We start from the raw sequence: 27,376 nt of genomic DNA, 5'->3' as shown, positions 1-27,376 counted from the left end.
ATCCTCTGAGCTATTTGGGTAACAAAGTCAAATGTAACATGAATAAAATCTCTCCTGAGAGAACCCATTCAATGCCCATAAACTTGATAACAAACAGGATTTGAGTCACACAAACTTCCTTTGCCAGAAAACTGTAAGTACCACTGATGCTTTTTAATAGGAGAATTTTAGGACACTTTTATCATAAAATCCCTTAACATTTGCACAAAAGGTTTTAGGACACAAAAACGTGTTATAAATTTCAGATGGGAGTATCAAAGTGGAGGGGATGATTAAATTTGCCTTGGCAATAGGGGAGAATCAAACATAAAAGTAGTTATTCTCCTGCTTAAGATCCAGATGGAGCTATTAGCGGTAAACATTAGCAACTAGCTCATCAACTTTCACTGTGCAAAATGTCTGACCCTGTGAATAGTATTCAGAAGAGATTTACAGTGAGTCAAGTTTATTAAGGAAAAAAATCCTTCCATCCTTCTTACACAGGTGGAATCGATAGTGAAGAAGGTGCAGCAACCAGGTCCAGCCGAGCATGATGGAGCTGGCAGAGGGCAGCTGACAGCACAACTCAGCTTCACACCCAGCAATGCTTGCAACAGCCTGTGGCCTTCTCTAGCTTGTGGCAATTGGATAACACAAACCATGTGCAATACCTGGGATAGCTAAAAATGTCCTATTCTTGTTCTCATTTCCTAGCCTCTACAGTGAAAGCATATGAAGAATCCATGTCACTTCCATGAAAATGTCTTCCAAACAGGACCAACACCCTCCTCCCCAACTTTTTTAAAATCTAAGGATAATATGATAAAAAGAAGGGGAAGACTGGGAATAAAAGCTTTTTAACGCATAAATCTTAAAGATCCAAATTATTTCTTTAGTGAAAAAGAACATTAAAAAACTTTAGAAGCTTATGTCTTAATGAATATGAAAGGCCAGGAGTAAAACTGTGTCCTTAACTAAATTGAGGGAGCTTTATTCATCTGGCTGGGGCTCCAGCAAAGGCAAGACTACTCATTTCCTGGTTTCTGACTGAAAGTGCTTCATTAGACAGTTTTCATTATCCGATAATAAAAATGAACCCAGTGTTTATTGGCACAGTGTACACAGGAATTTCCAATGGGAAGAGGAAACCAGAAGAGCAAGGAAAAGATGAAGATGAGGTAGATAGTTCTTTAGTAGCTACACTCATTGTAGAAGATGTAAAACCAAATCATTGGAGCACTGAAGTGACCAAATTTTATTGTCTGCCCTGCAGCTCAGAGACATAAAAGCAAAGGAGGATAGCCTTATAGCTCTGGCTGGGATACAGACTGCTCATGCTTTGGATATATTGCATGGATATATTCATATTTCTGAGCACTGTCATCGCAAATGCTTTTTCATGCAAATAGCTCTGGGTTAGAGATTCTTCTTTAATTAGGACACGATTTTCTCATGCATTGCTCAAGTAAAATGCTCCTGAAACTCTTGAGTATTTGCTGATCACAACATACAGGGTTGGGTTGTTAATGAGCACGATGCTTTATTTCCTCCTTTCAATAACAAAATCAATGTTCTTCCCCTCGACTTGTGTTCTGCAGTTGATTTTTCTTGGCTTTGAGGACTAGCAGAGCTGATAGCTTCTGATGGAAGCAGCAGGGTACCAGCAGGAAGGAAAATCAGGCCACTGTGATTAATAAACCATCCAATTTAAATCATGGTAGTGTGGCTGTCAGTGTAGCCTGCTGCATATGTCTGTGAGGTAGAGCAGAGGCACCTCAGGTGGGGCAGGCTGCTCCATTAAGGTATCACTCTGGGAGGGATGAGGTAGCAGGTGCTGCATTTTGCCCTTAGGGATCACGGCACCTTTCCAAGGTGGGCAACAAAAGAAAAACAACCAAAAACCACAGTAACCACCAAACCAAAAAAAAAGAAAGAAAATACGGCTTCATTTCCTTTCCTTTCAGTGGACTTGGGCTGTCAAGGGAACACTCCTGCCCTGAGGAGGTGGACCTCGAGGCAGGATTAGGGAAAAGCACCCTTCACCCTGTGTTGACTCACACAGAGGCTGACTGACCACCAGGCAATAACAGCAAAACATCTAGCAGGCAGGTTTTTTGAGAACAGAAAACTCAGATAAAACTCTCTCCCCCTTGCTCTTTGACAACTATTTATGCCTCTTCAATGGTCCCCTAAATCTCATCTCAGCTGACCCTAGTGAGCTAATCACCTTTTATCATTAGCCACAGAAGGCAATAATCCATCCTGTGACCCATCCCTTTAGGCTTCCGGTTGGGAAGAAGGTGTAAATCCATCTTCCTAATGGGGAAGATTATAGAATTATGTGAAACAATTAGAGCTGTTTTGCTATTTGCAACGTGTTTACTTCTTCCCTTCCCAACTGAAAAGCAGGATTGGAAAGCAAAACTCCAACATGTAATTTCAAGCAGTCTTTTTCCCAGCGTCTCTTCAGCAGCTGTGCTGAAAACATTTGTCCCTACCTGTTGCCAGTTGCTCTTCTTTTTTGGCTGGGTATTTTTAATGCAGATGATGTTCCCAAACTGATTCATCACAAAGATTCACCAAAAGCTGTAGAGCTATGCCCAAAGAGGCAGCAGAAGGAGAGGGACTGCTTCAGGTCCTTACAAAGACTTCCTGGGAAACCCTCAGGTCAGGGCACAAGCCCCCCTGCAGTGTGTTTAATCCCTGAGGAGCTGATAATTCAGACAAAGTTTCTAAATCCCTTAATAAGCAGCAGAATTAGGAGCAATGCTCAGTGGGAATACCAAAAGGGTGTTGGGAACCTTGCAGGTTTTTAGGAAGACAATCTCTTTGTCAGTCCATTGAAGGGAGGTGATGACGTGCTCTGCAGCTGTATTTGTGTATCTGTGTTTAATGTTTAGGTAAGTACCTCGTAAAACTGCCTATTTTTGTGGGCAGAAGAATTAGAAGTGTTAATTACTTATTTGGTCTTATCTTTCAGACTTTCACAATGCAGAACTAGTGAGTGACATGAATTTTGAAGGAGTTAAAACAGTGATTTAAAGGGCAATGGCTCTGAAGCACCTGTTTCCTTTAACAAGTGAGAAGCAGAGGTTAAAACTAAGCAGATCAAAAATCACATGAATTATGTACCCATCTGAGAGAATGGGTACAACATCTGCTTGTCTGACTGAAATTTATTAGGAAATTAAAGCTTTTAAAAAATTTTAAACACATTAAGGTTTACAAATACTTGAATTGGAAGTGTGCTAATATAATAAGAAGTGCCATCAACTTTTTAATGTTCATGCAAACATGCAAGATGATTTCTCATGCAAGAAAGTCTGCTCACAGGAAACTACTGGATGCTTCTGAATATATTTGTGGGGTATGTGCAAGAGGTTCAAAAGAGCCCAGATATTTAAGCTGGAGATGAGTAAGTTAACTGCCCAATCATTATATCCTTGTAATTCTAATATAGCTATGCAGCTATGCAGCTACAATTTTGTAATTTTGTTTCCCCTTTTGTTTTGGTTTGGTTTGGTTTAAATAAATCGAGGATGCCAAGCCTTGAGGAGAAGATGGTACAACTAGAAAAGGACAAAGCAATTTCACAATAAAAAAGAGTTTCTCAGAGTTTTGTAATGGAAAAAAGCCTTTAATATTAATTTGAAAAGTGAGCTTGTTGGCAACTCCCATTCTAAGATATCAGGAGTGACATATGCCAAGTCATGCATGTTGCTTTGAGCATTGGACTAAACACACAGTTGACTGCATTCACCAGAATCAAAATGTGTAGGGACAGGAATCCGTGCATTTAGAGCTATCTTCAGGGAAAAGTGGATGAAACCCCCAGAGGTAATGCTCATTTCTGAAGCCATGAAGTAAATGAACAGTTAATAGATTTTCATTTGCTATGCAAATGAAATGTAACTGCCAGTGTACCAGTTGCAATCATGCCGACAGGTGTTTAATTGCTTATGCATATTTGAGCCCCAGTTGCTTCATTAGAGAAGTTTTACTTCACCACTGAGATTGCTGAGTAAATAGCAACTGTCCCCAGAAGCCAGCAAGAATTTGAAAAGCTGCCAAGAGTAACTCACCAATTTCCAAAAAATAAAGGAGTAAATGTTAGTCTTGATAGGAGATTGCAGGAGGAAGGCTGGCAACAGATACAACATTTTGTTACAGGTTAGTTGCAAAACTGTGCACCATGTATATTATTTGGTTTCTTCCTTTCCTCCGAAAATGTAGTAAATGCAACATTAAAAGTCCAGACTTAGCGTCAGGAAGTGCTACTGAATGTCTGTACATTGTCAGCAGAAAAGAATTCCTGCCTGGTAGAAGCTTTGACAAGCTACTTGCAAAATGCATGAAAATGAAGCTCAAAAGCATTTGCTAGGATGCATTAACTACTTACAGAAGAGTCGTTGGTGCCAAAGATGTCTCGCACATCCCGGACCGTGTGCTTGTTCTTCTTCCGTAGAGTCTGAGTGTAGGTGTTGTACCTCTTCTGTACGGCAGCAGCTTGAGTTCTGGTCAGAGTGGACAGCAGGGCTTGGCCATCCTCCTCTTCAGCTCCCGATATCAACGTAGATAAGCCTACATCTTGCAGCCATTCTGCCTCCAGCTCCCCTTCTGTGGAGGAAGAGACCGTGTTACCAGGCCTGACGAAGGAGGGACATGAGGCTGAGGGAAAGGAGGTGGCATGGTGGATCACTTTTTTAGCCTTTACCTTGAGAAGACTCCAGTTCTAATCTTTCTTAGGCCACAAGTGTAAGCTAATTTAGTTTGGTCAATATACTGTCGACTTTCAGTTTGGCAGGGTCTGCACAGGAGAAGCTTATGAGAAGAACCGAAAAGGTATTTTTAACCGGTGCATCAACAAACTTGTGTGAAGGAGGCAGTAACTAGCCTGAGACAGCAAGGTTGCTACAACTAACCCCTCATTCAATGAATCTCCTTGGGTACTATTTCTACAGTTAGGCAAGTGGAAATTAAATCAGTATTCCAATCAAAATAAGCAAAAATACTGAATTGGTATATACAATAGAATAATGTATTTGCACTCTAGGGATGAGATCTGAGATTCCAAAGTATTAGCTGGTAATCAGGCACTTAGTGAAGATGCCACACTGAAAGAAGTGTGATGTCCACCTAGTCCAATAGCCTGTTTTGCACAAGGTGATTAAGAGCCAGAGCTGCTTTCTAAAGAGCAAGGGTCAGGTAGGGTAGGCATCAAAGAGGTCATGTAGGGGTGGAAGATGCAGAAATAGCTATCCTTGAATGCTAGGTATCAGCCAGATTTCTGATAATTAGAGACTGGATAACACTCTACACCCCAGTGTTTCTTGATAACTTCGTTAGTGACAAATATCTTCTTGAATCCTGTTCAATACCTGTTTCTCAACTGATTCAACACTGCAACTAGTTCCATAGTGAGATTATTCACGTAGGAGATTTTGAAGTCCTTTATTTTACTTCTGTGAACTATCCTAGCTCAGTAATATGCTGCTTGAGACAATAATTGCATTCCAGCCTTGACTGAAGAGGTTACATTACAAATAAATGTGTCAAATAGGAAATGGATCAATTTGCGGCATGTTCTATAAAACAACTAGTCAATGCACTTATTGTTCTTCTCCCAGCACTGGTCTTAATGCCAGGCTGGTATTTCCATTCTCCCTTCATTGCATCTTCTTGACACCAGAATGCAGGCAGATTGATAGATACCAGTTTGTTGCAACTGGGCAGTTAGATACACAAGAGAGAAAATTAGAGGGCTGGACCTTAAGGCCAAATGAAAGCATCTTAGATATGTGCTGTCACTGACTTCTTTGTTAACTGCTGGTCTCTTTACAAAGGTCTACAAAAATATCTGCTTCTAAAACCTCTGCTCTGTGTTACACAGGGGTGTGACCAGCTCTGCATCCTGTGAAACAGCTTGTCTCCGCTTCGCTCCTTTCTGTATTCACAGATAGAATGACAGGCGGTTCCTTTCCCTTCTTTGTAAGCTTTGAACCTATGGTCCTGCTGTCCTCTCTCTTCTTTCTAGCAAGGTCTCTTCATTTCCATGTGCTGCTACTCTAGCCACATCCATTCATGTTTCAATTTCTTAATTACATTCATTTTGGCTTTTGTCCTGACATATTATTTTCAAGATTGTTTTTAAAAATCAAACTTAGCTTTTATGGTGCTATGAAAAATAGTAAAGCAGACATGAAATTCTGCCTGCTTACCAGCCACCCCTGTGACTTGTTTTCTCTGGCTTTTGCCCTTTTCCTGTTCCAACCGCTCACAAACAATAGGCTAAGAAATAATGACAACAACGAGAGGAGCAAAACTATTAAAGAGAGGGAATTTCTGCATTAAAAAAAACTCAAAAATTTTATGACACTAGGTTTAAATAAGAGCTAAAAGAAAAAATGTTGTTTTACAAAACATTATTTTTGTAGTGGTAGCTACTTATATAGAAAGGTCTTGATACCGTGTTTGATACTGCTCCTCCAGAAGACAAACAGATGACTGAGAGGGTTCCCTCTGGTAAATAATTCTCTTTTTTCTCATAGAATTTCTTTGAATTTCAGATATAATCTCAAATAACTCACAACATCCCAGCCTCGCAACAATAAATTTTAAAGCAGTTCCACACATCTCTGCCATCTTAAATACCCCATGATTTCCTCTTCTCCTATATTTTCATCCCTTATATCACTTGTTATGATCTTTTGTTCTTTCTTGACTGGAGTCACTAATGTCAACAGATTAAGTGTGCTGACAGCTTCTCCTTGCACTTGTGGTCTGGCAAAAGCCAGCATTGTGGTTTCAACCTGGCTGCTATCAACCCTTTGGCTTCCTTCTTAAAGATTCTCATCTCTTCCTCTCAAAGACATCTCAAAAGAGTGACAAATATTTGGGGTTTTTTTGTCCTGAGGACTTCCACATTGATTTTCAGTGCTTTGATCCTTGGCAAGGAGTATTATCCTATTAGGAGCTTAATAGAACTCACTTTTATTTTCAAGATTTATAATCCCGGACTGAATATATTCCTGAAGTTAATAACTAGGACAAACACTGCCTGGTTGTGCGTAGGTGCATGCAATATATATGTGTTTAAAACAATGCTATGAAGGTAAATGGAGTGTGAAGATGTATTGCATTTTACCTTACAGTCTCATTTTTAATTCAGGACAGAGGGAAAAAAATCAATGCAATGTAATGAGGTGTAATCAGGCAAAGGGTGACATGGGACTGCAGCAGAGTTTATACTGCTGGGAAAATTTATCTCAGCAGTGATGAAACTGATGGAAAAAATTCTGAAAATATGGAAAATGGGCTCCTGTATTGACCTGCTCTACTAACTTACCCAGCTTGCTAACTCACAGATATGTGACATTTCCCTGGCCGTGCAGACAAGTCAGGGACACTTGGTTCATGATGACAGGTGCATGAAGGAGACGTGGAAAAGTCTGCAATCTCTTTCTGTGGTCTCCAAGCTAGAGAGCATGACCAGACAGGAATTTTCCCAGCGAGGTCAAACTGATTGAAGGGGATTGCTCTCTGCCTTCCGATAGCGATAACCATAGATCTTCATTGTTGCACCTTTATCTATTTTTATATGAGATCACAGAGAAGTGCAGTTTGGTTTTAAGCTGCTGGACCATAACACTCATAGCAGACTGGGACTTCTGGTGAATGAAAGTCTTGTTTTGCTTCCAGGAAAGCCCTGCTGGGAGCTTGTGAGTAGAAGCAGTTCCCTATGGAAAAGGTATACGGTTGGAGCTAGATAACTCTGTGTAGGGTGCTTATCGTGACTGATTACATATTTGATTGCTTTCCTCCCTTTTCACCCTTCTTCCTGGTAGCAGAATTAATGACATCCCATTGCATGTCAAGGTAAGAAATACACCGTCACTTGTGTTAATAATTGTATGGAAAGAACACACCACTGTTTCAAAATCTATCCCTAGATCAGCAGTTAACAGGCTAGTGGCCATGATTCACAAAAGGGTTGCAGCAGTTATCAGTGGGTCACAACCTCGAAAGAAATTCAGTTTCATCCTTTAGTAACACTTGGTATTTTGTGTTGCACAATATAATGCATTTGTAAGTGGGGTCATAACTGGGAAAAAATGAGAACTGCTGTTCCGAATGTTATCAAATCATCTAACACAAAGCCGCATTTCAACAAGTTAGTGCAGGCTATTACATGTTTTTCGAAATACATTACAAAAAAAGGAGAGGGAAAGTTGTTAGGTAACAGAATGAGGTAGAAATACCTTCAGCACAGTTTGTACAAGGAATGAATGAATTTTGACAAGTGGGGAGTCTGAATGATACAGGCATCGGTATATTCAGGCTTACCTACTCTCTGAATTATATCTAAATTCAGCAGTCTCAGAGAAACAGGCAGTTTTCACTTCTGATAGCACCAAACAATATCTAACTAAAAAATGCTTTAAGACTTTCATAGCTTCTGCATTATATTCTAGCAAAACACAGAAAATTCACATTTCTTTATTTTAAATGAACTTTTTGGTCCTTTTATATATTTCGGTTTAGTTCATTTAATGCTAGAGATTAAGTTTTCATCTAGTGCCTCACTTTTCTGAATTACACCATAACCATCCTCCTGAGGCACAGGTAAAATCAATGCAAAAAAACACCTTATTTCAGAAGCCAATTACAATTACCAGCCCCCAAACAGACTGAATTATTGTTTCTCCAGTGACATCTTGTACATTGACTGTGATGTTCAGATCTATAATGATCATAGACCTAGTCTAGCACTTTTGTTTGTACTGGGTGACATGAGGAGCAAGATCAGGGCATAACTGAAGAGACAGGGCAAAGCCAGGATGGAAGAAAGAAGCAGTGTTTGTGTGCTCACCATCAGCAGGTTTGAACTCCGAGAGTGTTGCTTCTTCAGATCCATCTTCCCTGCTCTCCTTGATGCTCTCCACTTCGCACCAGAAGTCCTCCATGGAGGTGCTGTCCATGGAGGCCTGGGAGTTGGAGCGACTGAATGCAGGAGGAGGCGTTGACTCGTTGGAAAGCATCCTGTTAATTCTTCGACAGTGAGAGAGAGACTTTCTGAAAAGAGAGAGCAATGAAAATTAAAAATAGACTTTCTATCACGTTGACTTGTACCATGCAGACGTAGGATGCCACCTGGGCTTCCTATGTGTCTGTAAGAGGGAACAAGGAACAAGATGTTGGAGGCAAAGTGCACAGTGCTGGTGGTATACATGATCTCAGTTGCTCATAAGTGTTATGGCTGGAAATTTATTTTGCATCTAATAATACATCTCTTTAATGTCCTTCAGTATTTTACACCCTAGAAGGGAACTTAGGAGATGAAATTTCTATTTCTAACACTGATATCCATCTGATGAGACACTGGAAACGTATATTAACTTCTTAGTGCCTCAGTTTCTCTTTCTATCCCTTCCTCTTTTGCTTACTGGCTGAAATGCTTCAGTGCAAGCCACTTCGGGGAAAAATAATCAGACTTGGGAACTCTAAAACATTTTACAAACTCCTCTTGGCTCCAGAAAAGAATTAAAACCTTGAAATACTTTAATTCAGAACAATAATTTCGCTCTATTTGAAAACTCTTTTAAAAATTTTTTTTTTTTTTTGCTTAGGTTGAAAGATATCTTAACAGAATTTGTCTCTGGAATAAAATGGTATGTTGTAGGCCAAACAGAAGTTTTTGATCACAGATTCCAAAAAAATCATTATTCACTAAAAATCAGATTACAAGTTGCAGTCCAATACAGTGATTGAATCAAAGCAGTTAGTTCCTTACTCCTTTGTTCTTGTGTTTTCCCACTGTAAATTCCTGCATCTGAAGGCAGTTATAAAAGGTCCTTCAAAATCTTTTAAAACATCTGCCATGAAATGTTGTCTGGCTTTGCTCTTTTGCGTTATTATGGCTGCAATACTGTAAGCAGCTTTTGTAAGTGTAATTATAGTAGTTACAGTAAATATTAGTAAAAACCACAACAATATTTGTACAAAGGAGTCAGGAGGTAGCATAATTATAGCAGAGAGCTAGACTACAGGAATTAATGGAAAATTCTGTCATAAGGTTTTCTGGCTGACTCTTATCTGAATTAACTCAAATACAGTTTCCCTTTTTCTTCCTTTTCTTTATGGCATCAACCTGCCTACAGGCCGTTGTTTAAAACCGTGGATATCATTTTACTCCACTAAAAAACCCCAGCAGATACTTCCTTTTCAGTATTTCCCCCCATAAAAGTTCTTGTAATGGATGTATAAACACTACATTATTTAATAAAGCTAACGGGGCATGCTTCTTCCCCAATTGCACTGCCGCATCCTCCCTTGTCAGCAAAAGTCTGGCTGCTCCCCTGAGGGTCCTGCAGCCTCCTCGCTTCATCTGGGGTGGTCCCAGGCAGCTCATTTTGGGTAAGGTCTGAGCCCCGGGTTGGGGAGCTGTGGTGGAAATGATGGAGCACAACAAATCCAGCTATGGACTTTATCACTGCTTCAAAAGGCAAAGCTTTCTTTGATCACAAGTGGCTGTAATAGGGGTGATTCAGCTGCCCAACCTGCCTGCATGCTCTTGGTCAGATGCTGGGAAGCAAAGCTTTCAAATGCCTTACAAAATTTCATCAGAAAACGACGTACTATGGTGCTGTGCAGACACGTGACCACCAGGAAGAGAAGCACTATCTTAAGTGTTTCTTTTTCTTTATCCTCATAAACAGCAAAAGACTGTTTTCTTTTAAATGCAGTGCTGAAACTGTTATTGTTTAAATTAGAGCAAGTCAACATCACCAAATCGGAGAAGAATTTGTGACACAAGTGTGGTTAAAGTTATCTGAAGGTTTTCCATGTATCTCTCTCTCTGGGGAGGCGTGAGTGTTCCAGTCAGCTTTTGTTCACAAAGCCTCAGATCACTGAGGGTACTCGGTAAATCATAATTACTGGAATTATGTATCTGGATGTGTCAGCTTCTGTATTTTTATGGATTCATCTATCTCTTTTACCAACATCAGCAAGGAAAAAGAAAAAAAAAACCTCACCAAGTTCTACAGGACTTAAACCTAATGAGTTAATACCGTACAAAGCATCCCTGAGCAGAGGTTTTAACCAGCAGAAGTAGCCAGGAAACCTCACATTTTCAGCCAGGAGATGGTGGGGATGGTGGAAATAGCTCCTGCCAGCCAATTGCTCACTGCTGTGAAAAGCTCCGCTTTGTTTAAAAAGTGATAGTGAACACAAGTAAGGAAAAAAAGGCAAAACTTCCTGGCGTGCTAACGGTGTTTGGGGCCCCTGCTACCTTGGCACTGTACCAGCAGAGACGCCGAGGCCTGGTGTCCGGCGTGCAGCCGGTACCCGTCCTCCAACCACAGCTTGTCCCTCACCAGCAGCCTCCTCTTCAGCTCAGGGTTCTGCCTGAGGCCACTGCGCTGCTGCTCACTGAACAGTTCATATCCCCGCTTAGTATCAAGCTTTGTGAAAAATAAGTCAGTACCTCTGCTCTATAGCGCAGCCCAGAGCTCACGCATCAGCAATCGTAGGAAGGAATGCTCTCGCCAGGAATCAAACACGTGCTGGGATGAGAAGAGGCCTTTTTCCCTGATAGCATCCCATCATTTAGTCATGGTCAGGGAATTCAAACATTTCCTGAACTCCCAGTGTGAAACTTGACCATGACCCCCGTGCTCTTCACGCACCACATCAGACTGATCTTTGGGCTTTGACTCCATCAGCACTTCGATTAGCCAAACCGAGGCTTTTTATTTCACCATATTAGGAAGAAAGAGGCTTGGTAGGTTGTTTCTTTTCTACCCAGAGTGAGCATGCTATTCTGTAATATTACCATACCAAAAAGCTAAATACAAAACAGACCATGTAGCATGGCAACAACTGCTGTGACAACCAGCTTTACCAAATACGTCTAAGGTTCCTGGGTAATTAACATGTACTTACAATAATATTAACAGTACGGAGCTTATTTGGAAAATCAGCTGAGCAAAGTCTCCTGAGAATCTCATATATGAGGCTTGTTATCTCAGCCCAGATTAAATCAAGCTGTGTAAAATTCCTGTAACAAGAAAGGTTAGGCAGAGGTGCTTTATCCTTATTGGTAAAGAGCTGAAGCTTGCTTCCAGGCGGTCTAGTACAAAACTTCTGCAATTATTCTGACTCTGCCTATTAAAAGCTCACGTTTGAAGAAACCTCCAGCTGCCATTTTGACCCATATACCTGTGGCTTTTGTCCTGGAGGAAGTGGTCTTGCTTTTATGTGATAACGGCAGTTGTCTCCATTTCCTACAACCAAAGCTGCTCAAAACAGTTTCAGGAGTTTCAGGAAAAAAAACAAACAACGAAACTGCTGAGGAAGCAAAGCATACTCTTCACCTCTTTTAATTTATTCTTGAAGGACACTGAATGAGCACTGACTCAGCAAGCTGTCTGCTGTCTCAGAAATAACTCCACAAGCCCAGGTTGCCTGTCACCTAGGAACTCTCCTAGCAGAAAACCTACGTTCCTGATACCTTCACCCTCAGAGCTTTCTGGCTTGTGTGCTCTTTTTCTCAGTGTCTGTAAGAGAAGTTTACAAGAATAAAATGTTTTCACTGAGTCTAATCTTTTGTTCATACAGAATATTTGAGAACCAGTCTTGTTAGGTAAGTAGTAACCATGAAGCTCATGCTCAGTTTCATTTGCTCCCTCACACACACACACAGGCAGTGGTGAGCTAATCTGAAACGCTGACTAATGAAACTTGGGAGGGATCTCAGATCCTGGCTTCCTAGGTGGAAAATGTTGGGAGAGAGGGACAGACCTTAAAGCACTGAGCAAAAATTGCAGTGACTTCACTGAATGAACTGAAATTTTTTTCAGAGTGGAATTAAAACAAACAAACAAAAAATAGCCACATAAACACAACTCTAAACCCTTGAAAAACAAAAGAAAAAGAAGGGAAGAGCATACTACAATGGCCAACGTTATCAAAGAATGCCTCTAGTACTGGATATTGGTCACAGAAGAAAGGGCTAAAGAGTGCCAGTAAGGAGAAATATGATGATACTGTGTAGAAAGGAACTGTGGAATCCTTCCTACTGTGGAGGGATTATTGCAAAGAAGCGGGGTATTTCCATGGGGCACAAGGAGTCTGATTCAACCATGTTTGACTCTGGCTTTGCCCTGTTGTGTGTTTGTAACACTGATGAGACGCAATAGCAAGCCAGGCCTGCTAAACCTATATTTTACATTCCATGTATTGTGCAGAAGTGTGCTGTTCAAGATCTGAGAGCAGAGATGGATTTCAGGATAGCCAAGCCAAATCCAATAAGCAATTCTTATCCTATCTCCAAAGTGAAGGTCTGTCAAACCACCAAAAGAGCTGGTTCAGTGACACCTAATGATTGCTCACAGGCTGACTAATGATAAAGCCAGGCTTGTGTTTTCAGTTTAATTAAGTAACGAGTAGTAAAGAATCCATAAAACAAACAGGACTAATAAAGCCATCTTGTAGTTAAAGCGAGCATTTAATCCTTGTTTGCACAGAGGGACAGGACATCTTACTCTCATGGGTCATTATGCTTCAGCAGGTCCTCAACCTGATTCATCACAATTAGTCACATTTATAAGAATGAGGAAGATGAAGGAAGCAAACTCTCCTGGTCATTTTAAGACTAAGATCCACTTTTTCATATTGCAATCATTCTATCAGTATAGTCACTTAATCCAGTGAAGTCGTTAGTGTTGACAAGCACAATAGTAGCAGAGCACAGTGTTGTTTCCTGTACCCAGATCTTTCCATCCTTCAGTTTATCATAACAATTCACCAGCTTCTGACAAAAAATAATTATTGTCTCTCTGCTGAGCTCTTCCCAAGTGTAAAAAAGGATATGATATCTTGCACTGATAGGGAAAAAAAAATAAATCCCTTTTTATTAAGAACTATATTTTTCTCTGATCTGAAATGTTAGGAATCAGTCACGTGCCAGCATTTCTCTTTTTTTCTTTTTTCTTTTTTTTTCTGGCAAAGGAAGAGTTCAGCGATTGAAGTTAGTGTTTTGGTGCACAGTTCACACTACTGTTCACTCTTGCCCCAAATCCTTCATCTGGTTCCTTCCTGGTGACTGTTCCAGCACTGTTTGCTGTCTGCTTGTTTGTTTCTCTCCATGCCTGGTGGCTTCTGCTTACAGAGAGCGGTATATCTCAGACAATATCCCCACAACTCCTTTTCCACTCTTCTTTTTCTGACCATCCTGTAGATGTTAGGTATGTTGTAGGCAGTGGATTCTAAAGTTTCACTGTTCTTTCTCTAACATCTAGCATAGCAATTATTTAACCCATCATGTTCATTGATTTCATGGAGGTGTCACCCCACCTCCCTTGTAACAGACTTTGAGTGAGAAGCAGAATAAGATTTTACTTCATTACTAATTTTTGGATCATGATGCCTAGCAGAAGTCTGAAATCATATGAATCTCATCTCTCTTTGTTACAAGGCTAGGTCTGAAAATAAACTAAGCTACCACTTTACTGTAGCAGGTAGTCTTGAAAATACAGGAATTTAGTGCTTTGCATGTCTTTGCATTCTACGAAATATTCCACAAAATATGCTTCTCTCAACTGTTAATTTCTAATGATGTTTTTTCTGCTTCTGCAAACGTTTTTTGGACCAAAAGGACTTTTTTAATGAGTGTAAAGACTTAAAGGATAGTAAGATTTAAGGGAATTAAGAGTTTCATTTATTTATTTATAACTCATCTTCAAGGTACTAACAGGATTTACGAGATTTGGCTGCTGAGTTTGCATACCAGTGTTACCCACCAGCATTTAAAAATGCATTTCACCTTGAGTTCTTCAGCTCTCTCTTATGCAACTTTTTCAGAAGTGGTATGGAAGTCCCCTGCCTGTAACAATAGCCACATTGTGACCTCTGTGTGGCCAAACGTGGAGACTGCAGAAGAATCTCCCTCTGTTTGTGCATTTGAATTTGAGGGCTCTCACAATCAGACCCTTTGAGCTAGAGGAGTGCAGGGAATATACTTGCTAGGTATTGCCTGCTGGCAACCATGACCTTTGGGGACATGACCTAGACCTCTCCTCTGCGCTGGCAATCACATCACTTCAGTGCTGGCTTGATGTGACAGAGACAGCGCACTACATGGCTTCAGTGGGTCTGTCAAAGTCTGAAAGGGATTCTATTCTGGCTTCTTTCTCCTAACAATGCTGTTCCTGAAGGGCAGCAGGGATTCTCAAATGATTAACACTAACAAGAGCATGTTCTGTTAATCATTTTTTTCCAAGTGAATTGGAAAAGAATTCTTTTCATATACATTAAGAGGAAGAAGGATAAGCTGGTTTTGAATGCTGAAGAACTAAGGATATGAGCAGATCATGACAAACTATGTTAGATGTAATTTTCAATGAGTATGGGCAAGAAAAGAAACATCTAGACATGGCCTACAGCAGGCAAAGCTGTTTCTGAGCAGTGGCTTTAAACATCTTAAACATTTTTATTGTTAGAGGTGACAAATTCTTCTGTTGTATCAGTGCTTACTTAAGTCCAACTGCTTTTAAATGAAACAAATCCATGTATCTAGGGCAGACCAAAGTTTTCCAGGAAGGAACATAGGCACATGGGCCATGTACTGTGGGCTTAGGAAATCCCGTGCTTCCAGGAAATGTTTGATCTATTGTGTGTGTAGAGTACAAATGATTTGTGCCTGAGCACTGAACCCACTGGATGTGACAGTTCACTCTACACATGCCTCAGAGCTGACGAAGGCCTCCAGGAGCGTTGGGCTCCCTGTGTGTGCACCGTACAATTTACCCACTCATGTTGAATAGACACTTCCAAAAATCCCAGCTGTCTGGCTTTTTCCCAGAGAGATTGCTAGGTAGCTGAGCACCTAGAAATCCAAGGCAAATTCCACCTGGACTGAGTTTGAAATCAAGATGTATGGCAGCCCTGGATTTACTACTTTGATGTTACCAATCCTTGGCACGAATTATTCAGTTAAGCCACACAGTAAACATGAGGCAGACATACTTCACTCTGCAGCTTGGTGCAAACAGCTACCGAGTGTCTTACACAAGCAAAGATGAAGCAGAGTCACATGAACAACAAAAAAAAATGAACAGGAAGCATAAATACATTAAATCCTGTCTGAGTTCTGGTACTGCAAGGAGTTTCACGTTCTTGACTGCATTCACTCAGTCCCCTCTCAGAGAGTTAACTGTAACAGTGAGGAAACTCTCGCAAAAGGCAGTGGAAAAGTTGTATTTCTCTTTTGCTTCCTACTGCTCTGGGAGCATCACTTCTAGGGTAAGAACAGTGCTGCAAGCACTCCCCAGGAACAGCAACCTCTTAAGCCGACTGAAGAACATCAGGCCACTATGTACGCACGTGTGTGTAACTATAAACACTGAGGAGGGTAATGTGCAGATTAATCCAGAATCTTCTCTCACAGTAAAACTGATAAGCCTTTGACAGCAACTCACACTTAGCCAGACTCGTTATTTATTACACAACAGGATATAGTTAAAACTTCAGAAAATGCACAGGTTTGAGAACTCCAGTGAGGAATAAATCATTCAACAAGCAAAGAAGCAAACCAAGTAAAACCCACAGGAGATGTAAACTGGACAGTGTTAAAAGCTTTTTGATTCTAGAAACACAAAGTAAATTTTCTAAAGAAAAAGAAATTTTAAAATACTCATCAGGCATGATGAAACACTGAAACATAAGGGGATGAACTTCATACAGCTTTCAATAGATCTTCTAACACTGCCTGCATCTATGTGACAATTGGGGAAGAAATCATATCTATCTTAACTCTAGCTCATTTTAAAGAAGCCATCCTTTCAAACAGCAAGCTTATTATCATTAAGGGACTCAAAAAATTTGTAGGACTTTCTCTCTCTAAAATACTTAAAAAGACAAATTCAGTCATTTTGGTTGAATTAACATAGCAGCATAAAGAACTGCACCATACTGTCTACTGGGAGGCATCTAATGTAACTACATATATTGCAAATGTAAGCTCTTTAAGGTCCTAAAATAATCAATGAAGGGATGCAGATACTTCTAAGGAGTGAACATGTAAACTATACAGGAGCTTGAAGCCAGGCAGTATGCCTTTGAAGTTTTCTTTGTGCTGAGTTTAAGTGATGTACAGCTGTTACTTTCTCCCTTCATATAATTAATGCACCCTTTAAAGTAAATGTCACCACTCCACCCATTACACTCTTTTTCAAAGGGTTCAGGACCTAAGCAAACAAGCAGTACTTATTTTCATGAATTGTTGGGTTTTCCTTTAAACATATCTTAATTTATATGGAAGGTAATGGTTGAGCTAAAATATATGAATATGTAGACTCTGTAATGTATTTATTTATATTTTGGTCATGAATGCTACTGGCTACCTTGCAATTCATAAGAAAATAATTTCAATATTGTGCTTAGTTGTATGCACTGAACTGGACTGGAATAATATAAAGAAACACATTGAACTTTCAAAGCTAAGCAACACACAACTTTTAAAGCTATTTTATTGAAACAAAATACTTAGGTGGTGAAGAAGCTCTTAAATTTTTTGACAGAGTGGGGAACAACTTCACATTGCCACCACAAAAATCTTGGATCATATTCTCAGATAATAATAAACTATTGAAACCCCACTAGCTTATTTTATCCCTTATGTTTACATTCAGAATATCCTTCCTTGTGGTAGTGATAATGTTGAAGTTATTACAAATCACAAAAATTTCATGAGCAAATGTAGATTTAGATTTTTCTCAGCAGCTCTGGGCTGACTGTCAAGCAATTCTGAACTCTCAGCTTGTATTTTCTGTGGTGTATTGTACTTCGTGGCATATTGAATCAGTCAGAAGGAATGAAAAATTCACTGGAAAATGCTGTAGCCAAATAAAAATCAAGATGTGTGCATAATTCTATTTTTTGCCACTCAAGCACATTGCTAAAGATTGTTACTTTGGACAGAGTCCCAGATTTGCTGAATAGACTGTTCTTTTTTTAATTAGACTGCTTAATAAAGTGATGTAGATAACAAATGTGCAATGAATAAAGCAATGTAGATGAATCTTGGTGAATATATCAAAGCACTATGTTCCTGTTTTTACCTGAAGAGAAAGAGCTACGCATCAGCTGGGAGTTGTCTTTGACTTTATCCTGGATGACTTGAGGCAACATGAGGCCTCGTCTCTGCCTCTTCCTGCCTTTCCATCCCTCTATCCACAGTGGTCTTCCCTTCCTTTTCCATTTTCCAGAAAGCAAGTGCTTCTGGGTTGAGTGAGAGCCTCAGGCAGAGGTAGAGCAACAGGGAAGGAAGCTGAGAGGGGCTCTCTGTGCAGGGAAGAGGTGACCACAGGGGGACCTAACACACAGGACAAGGGATGGGGGTTGCAGCTGGTGGATGTTTTCTCACATGTTTCTCCAACAGCATTTGACTGTCATGTTTCCTTATCAGAAGCTCCATACCTGCCCCTCTCTCCATCCAGTTCTAAATATTTGTAAAAAGCTCAGAGTCAAAGTAATCAGGGCACTTTACATTCTAAAGAATCGAATTACTAAAAAATCCCAAACAGCTAGGCAATATTAACAGAAGTATATCCTCTTGGATCTGCTGGACCAATGGAAGTTTTGCTAATGTGGTACACATTTCACCTTCAATCCTTAAAAATCAAGCTATATTAGAACAGGTTTGTGACATAAATTTCTTGCTAATTCACTCATCTTCTTTTTGGTTAAAATTACAGGATATTTCACTCAAAATTAAATTTAGCAACCTCTCCCATTCAAGACATCAATAACAGCACAACCATGTAAGCATAAAGCCGAATTTAAAGCAAAAGCTGGTAGAAGATTCTTACTGGAGATTGGTCTAGAAAATTTTCATTTAGAATGTAGGTACAGACATGTGTTAGCAATAACCTCGTGAGAGTTGTCAGATGAGCTTAGTAGCCTTCCCAGTACTATGAAGGGTCCTGGTGAGACGATGGGACGTGTAACCGTAAAAAAGGACAGAGAAGAGCTGAAGATGAAGAGCAGGGTCTAAAATTTGTTGGAGACAAATACAACAGACAGGGAACAGCAAGTAGAAGATCACATGTCTCCAAAGAGCAGACATTCTCTTTTTCAGAGGGAACCATGGACCACAAAATCAAATTTATTATATTCTCACCTTTTCAATAGAGGAATGAAGAAAGAAAGGAAAAAATGCCAACACATTATCTTATACTTTGGCTATACAATTCCAATCAATGGAGTATTAAAGGCTTTTTTTCACCTTAAAGTGTTTTCTAGGCTTATGCTGAAGAAATATAGGAAAGATCTTCATGGGAATTGTCAAGGAAACACACTAGATTTCAAGTGATATTTTTCTCATTTGTGTTCAAATGTTTGTACTATGGTCTGTGAAAAACATGACCTTTCTATGTAAGGAGCCAAATGATGCTTCCAAACCACTTGGACTCTCTGGAAATGTTTGACTAAGTTACACTTCTTCACAATGCCCATAAAAAAAACATGTAACAGAGTAAGAAAAATCACCTTTTAAATGGGAATACTATCGCATGATGCATAGCAGCGTTCCAGTTTCCTTAGACTACATTTTTTTTTCCCCCGCTTAATATTTCATCCCTGAGCAGTCTAAGGAATCTGCAGCCTGCCAGGTATTTCAAAGCTAGCTTTTCAAACATACTACAGCTTCTGAAGCTCTTACATCTACAGAGACCACTAATATTTACAAAACACAGTGCTTTTGTCTGCAGTTCCTCAATGGTATGAGTAATTCTGAATCCTACAAGCAGCCCTGCTGAAGCCAGCCAAATGAATCTTGTGCATAGGGTTTGGAAGTTTAAATGTTTTAATGTTGGTGCTGGGGGAGTAAGATGTAGCTCTTGGAAGTCTCTGAGGAAAACAAGCTCTTGTTGGAAGGAAGTCTTCAAGACACAGGAGATTTAGAGGGACAATCTTAACATAGGTACAAAATTCCCATGTATATTCTCCTGAGAAGCAGAAATCTTGAGATGGTTCACAACCATGCTAGAAAGTTCTACAACACCTTTTGTAGACATCATGTATTATAGGAAGGGTTTACTTCTGGGTATTTTAACATATAATTATAGAATTATAGAATCATAGAATCATAGATTGGCCTAGGCTGGAAGGGACCTTAGAGATCATTTTAATCCAGCCTCCCCGTCACCAGGGATGCCACCTCTCAACTAGATCAGGCAACACATGGGGACTGAACAGGAATTGAACCCGCAACCATTTACTGGTTTGTTCTGGTTTGTTGTAAGTTCTTCAGGTTTGCACCAGATCACACTGGGAGAATGGAAAGACAACTTTGAAGAATCGCCTCTTTAAGCTGTATGAAGCTCTCTTCAGTCACAGCTGGGAGTCTGAACCTGGATATCAAATCATGATGTCTTGGATAATAACAGCAGAATGAAGAATCTGGTGACTAGTAACACACCCCCCACACTCCCTGTAGCACTTAATTAACTATATGGGAAAGAGGTAATTCATCGTAACAGGATCACAGAGACATCAAGTAAGAATTACAGTGAGAGGTAACATGACACATCTAAAATCACACAGATGCTTTGCCACAGAAGAGGTTAAAAAATACAAGAGCTAGTTCGTGACTTAAGGCTATGGTACACTGTGAGAAATAGTAGTGCTAATCTTCTGTAAGTCCTATAGAGCTTGGCTGAAGTTACTAACTTAGCTTTGTCAACCCTGTACATATTCTTGGCTGGATAGCCTCTAAAAAATAATTAATATTTCTATGCAAACATAGTAAATCATGTTTGGAAGCTCACATGCTCATGTCAAATGAGTATGACTAAGCTGTTGTTGTGCCCTCTGTCATCGTGAGTACATGTTCCTCTTCCCGCTCCTGCCTAGATAAGAGCCATGATCTTTGACAGGAGGTGAGGATTCACCAGGCATTCATCCATCTTATAATGACCATGTTAGATCTTTCACTGCGCAGGCACTTTATGAATGTTGTGAAGCTGTAATGCTATCCTTCCCACGAGGACACCAAATTACTTATCCATGCTTTTGATACAATGCATCTTGGCTGAACTGTTGTAGCTCTCTTGCTCTGGAAGATTTCCAGTCAAGACTATATTTACGTCAGTTACAATTGGTTCAAAATGCTTCCAAAGGATCCTGAACAGGCTAACACATCTTCACAAGTTTAATCCAAAACAGAGAAGATATATGGCTTTCCAGTAAAATAGGGAAATAATCATGCTTGTATTGCTAGTTGGTATTCATCCAATTCTTGAATCACTATCTTTTCTGGGCTTCCAGGTGACTATATTTTACGCTTCCAAAATGCACTAAGGCGGACAGTCACCTACATCCCCCATTCAGAAAAAAATGAAGGATTCAGGAGGACAAACCCTATGGATTTACAGGGAGATTGCATGCAAAGTCAATTTTGACTTAGGCTTTTAAGCCACAGAAGCACTTTTTAAAATTTGCTTTCAAGTTAACTGTATAGCGTTATACTCTTTGTCCTCAGAGTTATTCTTTTTCTGTGAACATTAAACTTGCCCAGTTGTCTGGGATTTTGAACACCAAAGTCCAAGCCTTATCTTTTAAATTTGGCTTTGATTAACACAGCTGTTATTTATTCTTTTACTTGGCAGGAGTTTCTGCAAGACTGCCATAAAATCAGCCTGTTTGTATTGTATTACATGGTACCATTAATCTCCATTTCCTTTATGATATACATACACAATATCCTAAGGGGAAGATTACTGTACATATATATGGATTCATACTCACATATAAATATACATATGAATACATAGCAAAGATGGGGACAAAGGGAGGGATATTTCAGCAATCTCCTAACAGCTTTTGTGAAAAAGTCTAGACAACACATAAAATGGAATGTCTTGTACGGCACAAACCAGGGAATTGACATTAACTGATTGCTTAAGAGAAGCATAATTCAAGAGAAAAATGGAACAGATTTTATTCAAAGTAGTTGGAATCTTTTGGAGTGGAGAAAGATCTGTCAAATTAAGAGAGTGCCATATCATTATGATCACTTACACACAGCTCAACACCTACAGTTTTCCAGAATAATGCATTTGAAGGGACTTTCTAATAAGAAGTAAGTAAAAGAGCTGAAGAAAATACAATATTGCTTAGAGTTGTTAGGTTAATTTTTGTTTGAATTTGGTCATTATCTTAAACCAACATCAATCGTGGAGAATTTCTAGCTATCCAGAAACATCTGCATTCAGAATTAGGAATCACTTTGCAATTGTATTGCAAAGCCCTAACACCCAAGAGTGAGCTCTCTTTTCTTTGCATAGACAGGATTACCTTCACTGAAAACAAGCTGGAGCAAATCCAGTGGTGGGCGATCCCTCAGAATTCTTCCATTCATATGAAAAAAGAGTCACAAAAATCACAAAAAGAAAGCAGTTTGAACAATCACTTATGTCAGTAAACCCATCCTGACAGGACACTGCTGGGACTCATAATGACATTGCATTCACAGAAGAAAATCTGCTAGTGCTAGGAGCATAAATGTCCAGTAGAAATATCACAATAATTCCGATGATTTGATTCTCTTTTCCAAAAAATTCAATCAAGAATCTAGACAGCAAAAGTCAAATCTCCAGGGATATTAGCTGCCTGGATTTCCTTTCAGTGAGACTTCACATTTGACAAGGGAAAAAGAAAGTACTTGATGTTTTATCCTGTTCAAAGTCAATTAAAATCTAATATGTACTTATCATATCGGACCATGATTATCATATTGTGCTGCTCTGCAGCATCTGATGACATTTCAGACTTCTCTTTGATCCCCAGTATAGGCCTCATGCTTGCCCTACAGAGGGAACAACAGGGGAAGAAATCCTTGAGAGTTTTCCCCAAGGCAAGCAGTATTATTTCTTCTGAATGGTCATGACCCCAGCTCATGATATTTTGCTACAGGGGGACTTTGGAACCGGAAAGGTTGCGCTGGCCATTTCAATGTGTGCAAAGTGCCACGGAGCAAGAACTGCTGAAAGAAACTCCTCAAACACTCTTGATGTTTGCTTTGGAAGTGCAGAGCTGTGAGCATCACAGCAAACAGGCAGTGGGAGAATCCTGGAATCCCTCTGAGAGGGATGAGAGAGACTGTCTGTGAGTAATGGATTGATGGTCTATTGTTTGTGTTTATTTAGACTACATGAACAAGCTTCCAGTTTCCTCCAGAAAAATGTGGACAAGTCTTATTTTCCAGCTCCCTTGAATTTCTCCTGTTTTCATTAGTAGGTAAACAGATTTAGCTGCTCTTCACCACCAGCCCCCTGCTGCCTTGGATTTTTACCTGGTTATCAGAATAAACACCTTCAAACTGAAAGTAGCTGTTAGAAAGAGCCTATACTACCTGCAAATCCCTGCCTGCCAAGCGTACAGAGCTGAGCCAGATTTGAGCACAATTTGAAAAATGTGGATTAGGATAATGTATTTGTGAATGTAGAAGCACTTTAGCTCATTTAGCCGTGTAATCTGTATGAATGCATCACTTAAATTGTCAGACCTGGCTTTCCTCCCGTAGAATGATATAAGTCACAAGTTTCTTCTTTCCTTACAGCTAGGTTTCTATAAAGCTCTACTTGGGCAAGTTAGAGTCTGGTCATGACACTGAGCTGAAATCCACATAATTATCATCAACATCTATATGACAACAGAAGGCAAAAGTTGAAAAAGGCAAATTTCTGACCCCAAATCAAATGAAAGCAAAAAAACCTGCTGTGATTAATCCAATTCGAAGTAAAGATTCTGCTCCCTCTAGAACATTATTCCAGTGAAACACATTTTCGAACAGAATAAGTGGTGAGAAAAAACTATTTTATAACAGTGGATAATTTTCCAGAAGCACACCTTGATGACAAAACCTTAAATGGTTCATGTTAGTAGTTTTTTGAGGCGTATTTTCATACAGCTTGAATCAATGCAAAGCAGGCATATACCCATCCTGAAGTTGCTTTTGCTTGCACTATGTCCAGTTGTTTTTCTACAGTGGATCTCTTTTTTTTTTTTTTGTGCTCCCCTTTCCTGCTGGTGAAGCTGGAAAATTCCACTAGTGATAACTCTGACAGCTTGCTCCCCCTCCTGTCACTCCACATTTAAGAAAACAAGAGGGAGGGAACAGGGTCTAGAAGGCTGAGAAGTTACCAGTTTAGTAAATTCTGCAAGTCTTACCTTGGAGAAGAATAAAGCTTTGGTGCTATCCTTAAAAGAGCAGAGCTGAGTTCTTCCGAAACCCAACTTCTTCATGCTCCTAGTGGTAGTGAGTGCTTCCTTAGCCTATGATCACCAAGTTGCATACTCTGGGAGTTATCTGACAGCCTGTGATAGAATATTCTGCCTCTAGTCATACAAGGGCTGCGGGAACAAAGAGCAGTGGAGCTTCTGGCCCTTGTGGGAAATAGGCTGACACTGCTCCATCACTATTTAAAGGGTAGATGCCTTCAGGATAAATCCTCTTAGTGTGTTTTCCTGTTCATGTCAGAACTTAAACCTTTTATCCATTTCCTAAGAGGAGAAATAAAAAAGTAATCAGCACTAAGCTGTGCTGTAATTCAGAATCCCTGTGGGGTGGCTCAGAAAAAAATTTATGTGTTTTCTGCTAAAGAGATTTGAGACTCTGCCATTAGCAAAGCGCAAAAAATCATAAGTGACCATATGCAAATTAATGAGGAGCTCTCCCTGCGTGGAGATGGCTGCCCCACCCAGAGCAGAAATGTGGTGCACGCCAGTGAGGAAGAAGCAGCGAGCCAGAGTACAGCTGTTAAGGAATTAAATATTTATGGAGAAGCCTTTCTTGCTTTTCCTGCAGTGGGACGATCAGCGGGAGGCCTAGATGAATGCTGGAAAAAAAAAAGGTACCAGGTTTTGTATGAACAGTGGCCCAGTATTGGGTTTTGACCACAACATAGATAAAGTCTTGAAATTCAGGGATGATTTTGAGCTGCATCTGGATCAGGAGGAAACACTGTATGCGTTAAAGTTCCCTGCCACAGACTCTTAATGCTATCAAAGGAGCCCTACGAAATAACTCTTAAGCATGGAAAGCATATGAGATGGTCAAACTTTACTCCCTCAGTCAAACTCTTGTTTATCCATTGAAATGCTTAAACTGGTTTGTCAAATTTGCAGCATTCCTTTCATCATTCCCCCAGCCTGAAATACGAGAGGAAAAGCTGACTTTCTGGTTATAAGATTTTGATAGCCTTCACTTCCTCTAAAGACATGGCTAAAGACCTTCAGCAGAGTAAAGGGAAAAGAAAGCCTGTTATTTAATCAGAGAAAGAAAAAAAAAGGCTTAAACAAAGAAAAGAGAAGGGAAAGGACTTCCTGAATCAGATACAGATTTCCTACGGGGACAGAAAAAGAGCAAAACCAGAAGTGGTTTGGTTTTGCAGTTCATCTTGAAGTTAAATTTGCTTTATGTTTTAAAGTGAACTTTGTGTCACTTTCCTATTCCTTTTGGTGAACTTTTAGGATTACATAAACACTTGAAAATTTTGAAAACTTCTGGTCATTTACAGTCTGTAGGTCAGCTTAGGGACTGACAGGTCATGCTTTAAAGGATAATCTGCACAGAAGAGCGTGGCTCGGGTAGTGCAGTCTGAGGCTGTTCATACTACCAGTCTGGCTGAGGGTGGTGGTGGCAAGAAACTGCTTGGCAACTACTGTTACTTTGCCTGAAACCATACAGTGATGCTAGTCCATATCATTCCAACTAAATACCTCTACCGTGTTACCTCCTACAGGTGTGCAGAGGCAATCCCTAGGCTGAATACTCGTGAAACTGCCCTCCCCGATTCCTCGAGGATTCTCTTTTAAGTAATACACTGCTGCCACTATTACTCTCATTGAGCTGTTGCTGTATGAAGAATTTAAAGTAATTTTTTACCTAATTCTAGTTCTAGGCTTTGTCTGAACAGTCAGATAAATATAGTTTTAGGATTACCTTTTCCCAGAGTTGCCTCTGTTAAAAGCCTCTGTAAACAAGCCTCTGTAAAAATTTTCCTAGGAATTAAGGTGAGATTTGGTGGCATTTGGTAAATACAAATGTAGATTCCTATTTTCAGCCCAAGTCTCTTGCAGCTCACTGCCTGTGAAGTGCAGAAAAATGTTGTTGGGGAGGCAGGGAAGCGGAGGTCGGCTCACTTGCAGAAATTAACAGTGAGCATTATCTTCTTTCTGCCTGCTGTCGGCAATTAAAACACCCCCCAAACCCTTTGAGTTTCAACGAGCTCTGGATCCTCCTGTCTAACATTAGATATTGAACTGGGAGTGTGAGTTGGGTCCCTGCTTGCCACAGGCTCCTGATTATAGCCAGTGTAAAGGATGTCATCTCCAAAGAGTAATTCAGCTCACTGTGGATGAGATGTATCTCATGCTGTCTATAAAGGGAGAGGACAGTGAGGACTCACCAAAGAGCTATTAAACCCTGGAAGTGGGTAAGTGTTCACTAGGCATGATGCCTACTTAAAATTAAGGAAACGGTGACCCTCTCCCTGCAGTGTCCTCGCACTTAACATATTTTACCTCCAAAATACAGTATTGCCATATTACTATGTAAATATATTTAAACATCATTTTTTTCCCTTACTCTTTCTGGACTAATGCAATAGTGACCCTTAATCACAGCTGTCATATGAAAAATAAGCAGTGGTGAACTTGTATACACAACCATCTCACCAGAGATGGTGAGAATTTGCATGACACAGAGATCCACCTACATTGGTGTCTTTATTCATAGATGAGTATTTCGTTTCCTGGTTTGTACAAAAGTACCTCAACAAATTACATATATGGGACATATCACGAAATATTTCAGAAGATACACTGAATGTCATATAACTGATAAATGCCAATATGTTCATTCATGCTATTCTTTTTCTAGAGTTAAATACTGAAGCATAAAATAGGCCTGTTCTTGAAGCCATTTTATGACTGCAGAAATACATAGATTATCCTTACAATGAGAGAAATATATACCCTTTTTGCTGCATCTGGATGCAAACCAGTTATAAATAACTAGCTACGTAAACAACTGATCTTTTAGGGCTTTGACCAAAGAAGAAATTGAACAAAATCTTCACTTAAAGTTAACCTGAAACAAAGCCATTTTCTTTTCTTCTAGAAATTCAGAAGAACAATAAACAGTGTGATTTTAAAGATTTGGGTTACTTTTCTGTTGAAAGTTAAATCCACATAAATTAGAAACAAAACAGTTCATTTAGGATGTTGCAGTGAAATGTTCTGGCTTTTACCAGTTTTTGCCTATTTTTTGTCTTGGCTCAAAAGCTGCTTTGTAGATTATTCTAATCAACCCAAAATGTTTTTGTTACCCCCC

General features: G+C 39.8%; 1 protein-coding gene across 1 annotated transcript in view; it reads right to left on the bottom strand.

The window, feature by feature from the left end:
- The window catches only part of ARHGAP28 (Rho GTPase activating protein 28), a 71,304-nt gene that overhangs the window by 21,190 nt on the left and 22,738 nt on the right, over window positions 1–27,376 (bottom strand). Inside the window, exons 2-3 of the mRNA XM_009873833.1 lie at window positions 8,849–9,051; window positions 4,379–4,596 (exon numbers count right to left, since the gene is read on the bottom strand). Of these exons, the coding sequence (XP_009872135.1) occupies window positions 4,379–4,596; window positions 8,849–9,051 (421 nt within the window). The remainder of the gene's footprint in view (window positions 1–4,378; window positions 4,597–8,848; window positions 9,052–27,376) is intronic.

The sequence above is a fragment of the Apaloderma vittatum genome, unplaced genomic scaffold (assembly GCF_000703405.1).
Source record: "Apaloderma vittatum isolate BGI_N311 unplaced genomic scaffold, ASM70340v1 scaffold7767, whole genome shotgun sequence".
NCBI lineage: Eukaryota > Metazoa > Chordata > Aves > Trogoniformes > Trogonidae > Apaloderma > Apaloderma vittatum.
This window is presented reverse-complemented; position numbering and strand designations above follow the sequence as displayed.